This window comes from Colletotrichum phormii (assembly GCF_030913505.1).
Source record: "Colletotrichum phormii strain CBS 102054 chromosome Unknown BDP81scaffold_5, whole genome shotgun sequence".
NCBI lineage: Eukaryota > Fungi > Ascomycota > Sordariomycetes > Glomerellales > Glomerellaceae > Colletotrichum > Colletotrichum phormii.
The window spans coordinates 2,147,686-2,149,989 of NW_026851447.1; the positions used below are offsets into that span (position 1 = coordinate 2,147,686).

The 2,304-nt window shown below is 51.8% G+C and overlaps 1 protein-coding gene across 1 annotated transcript; it reads right to left on the minus strand.

Annotated features, from left to right (window-relative positions):
• Positions 1 to 274: 274 nt before the first annotated feature.
• Positions 275 to 1,772, minus strand: BDP81DRAFT_312914 (glycolipid anchored surface protein; the record flags this gene model as incomplete). Its single annotated transcript, XM_060583849.1, has 3 exons — positions 275 to 1,258; positions 1,321 to 1,508; positions 1,655 to 1,772. The coding sequence occupies 3 exons, from the start codon at positions 1,770 to 1,772 to the stop codon at positions 275 to 277; spliced, it is 1,290 nt and encodes a 429-aa protein (XP_060448513.1).
• Positions 1,773 to 2,304: the final 532 nt, after the last annotated feature.

Sequence of the window (2,304 nt, forward strand, 5' to 3'; positions counted from 1 at the left end):
AGGAAATCGACAATCAAGGGAGCCATGGTGACGACTTTCTCTCCCGGCAGGCCACCTCTTTTCCCAGCAATGTAGAGCAAAGTCGATCAAACCCTTTGCAAGTCTAAGAACGAGTCTCCATACGCCCGTCCTCTTGCCATCAACGCCATGAAAAAATGCCCTGCTTCAATACGAAGCTTCCGTGTATTCGCAAAATGGGGTATAATCCATAATCCAATCCGTCGTAAAAGTGAATGCACAAGATGTACAGAAGAAGAAAAGTTTTGGTGGTCAATTACATCCACACGGTGAAAAAGATCATGACACCAACCAAGCCAACAGTCATGCCGGCGATTTGCTTGGTGCCAGATCCCGAAGGTCTCTCGGGAGCCGAGGAACTAGCGGATTGTGTGGGCGCTGCAGAAGCGCTGGTGCTTGAGCCCGAAGTCCCTGATGCTGTCGGACTTGAAGAAAAACTGCCCTTAAATGTCTCTCCGAGAGTGGGAAGTTGGACATCTCCATCCACCAACCAACCCCCCGTGGCTTTGGGACAATCGCGGGTGGAAACGCTCGTCGGGTTGTAGTTTGATTTCGCGACTCCGGAAGGAGTGACGGTAGCCCATTTGGCTTGCAGATTCTGGAACTCGGGGGATATGGGGGTTGGGGTGCCCTTGCGGGTAAAGCCATCGTACACGTCGTCAGCGGTGATGGTCTTTGAGACTTCGGGTCCGTATGACACAATGCCATATCGGTTCTCCTCGTAGATCCATTCGTAAACCATGGCTCCACTCCAGTCATTAACCATGGGCTGGCTGAAGATGGCGTTCTGATCGTCCCATGTACGCGGGCCTTGGCCGGTGATGCATCCCGTTTCGGTGAAGAAGATGGGCACAGGAAACTTCTCGGCCATGGCTTGCAGGTTTGTGTATCCTGAGGTCTGGTACGTGTTTGGGTCGCACCACTCGTACGAGTTGAGTCCAAAAAAGTCAATGTTGTTTTCGGGCTTTCCGCCACAAGTCAGGTAGTCCTGAAGCATGGGTCGCAATTCAGCAATGTCGGCCGCGGAGTAGCCGACGGGAATCTTGCGATAACCCTTCTTGTCGCGGTAGGCCTTCATGTCTCGCGCGGCAGCCTTCATGAAAGGGGCGACCTGGGACTGAGTAGGAAGGGCAATGATTTCATTGCCAATGAAGAAGCCGAGAACGTTGTTGTACTTCTCAAAGTTGTCCATCACCTTGGCGTACGCGTTGAACTGCGTCTCGTTCCAGTAAGGAGTATTCTGAACCTCTTGTTAGTCAGGGCACGCGGGCAGGAAATGTGACAGAACAGAGCGGCACTGACAGGAAGAATGTACGAGTCAAAGGTGTCCAAGTCGATGAGGGTGTAGATACCGGCCTTGTCAAAGGCTGCCATGCACCCGTCGTGGTTTGCACTGGAGTCGACGTGATAAACGCGGATTGCGTTGGTACCCAGCGTCTTCATGAGGTTGGCGTCGCGGGTGCATTGATCAGTATCAACCAGTGGGTCATCTGGACAAGCTTTTGCGTTAGACAGTGGGCTTTGTAAGTGTGCATTCAGACAAGCTGGGCTAACCTGGTGTCAATTGGTATGCGATGCCTGTGATTGCGTCAGTCCCGAGGATTCTGGTCAAAACGACAGTGGATGATTGGCGTACCTTTCATGAACCATTGCTTGCCGCTCTCGTCGAAGAACTTGCTGCCTACGATCTCGATTGGAGCAACAGCTGCGGCGGTGCCAAGCAATAATGCCGAGACGAGCTTGGAGACTCGCATGATGAAGGAGTAATCGCAAGGAAATCCTTCTGATAAGCTTCAACTAAGCAAATACAGCAATGCTGAGGATGCGACAAACGATGAGGATGCTGATGCCTTAGTGCTGCGGTTCCCAAGAAAGCAAAAAGACGACCAGGGGTCTGTTGATGATGTTGAGGATCGAGAGTTTGGATGTAGGTCGTTCCAGCGGAAGATATCGAATTAATGGCGAGGGAAACCTCAGCAAGGCGAGTGCTGAAAGAGCAGGTGCTGTTGCCAGATGAGGAAAGTAATGACTGTTGGCCGTGGTTGCCTCTTTCTTTGCACGTCTTCAGAATTCGTCGGGTTCCTTCCTTTCGATTTGTCGAGTTTTTGTCCTGCACCACAACCGCAACCAATTCCTTCTTTCGCAATTTACAAGGTCGTACAAAGCAACACACTCGCACCGCAACCGACGTCCGTTCCGGGCAGAAACGACAGAAAGATCCAAACAGGGCAGCAAAACCGTGTTCAAGGTCGTCAAGCTAGGTGGAAGGAAAGGGAGTTTGCCTGG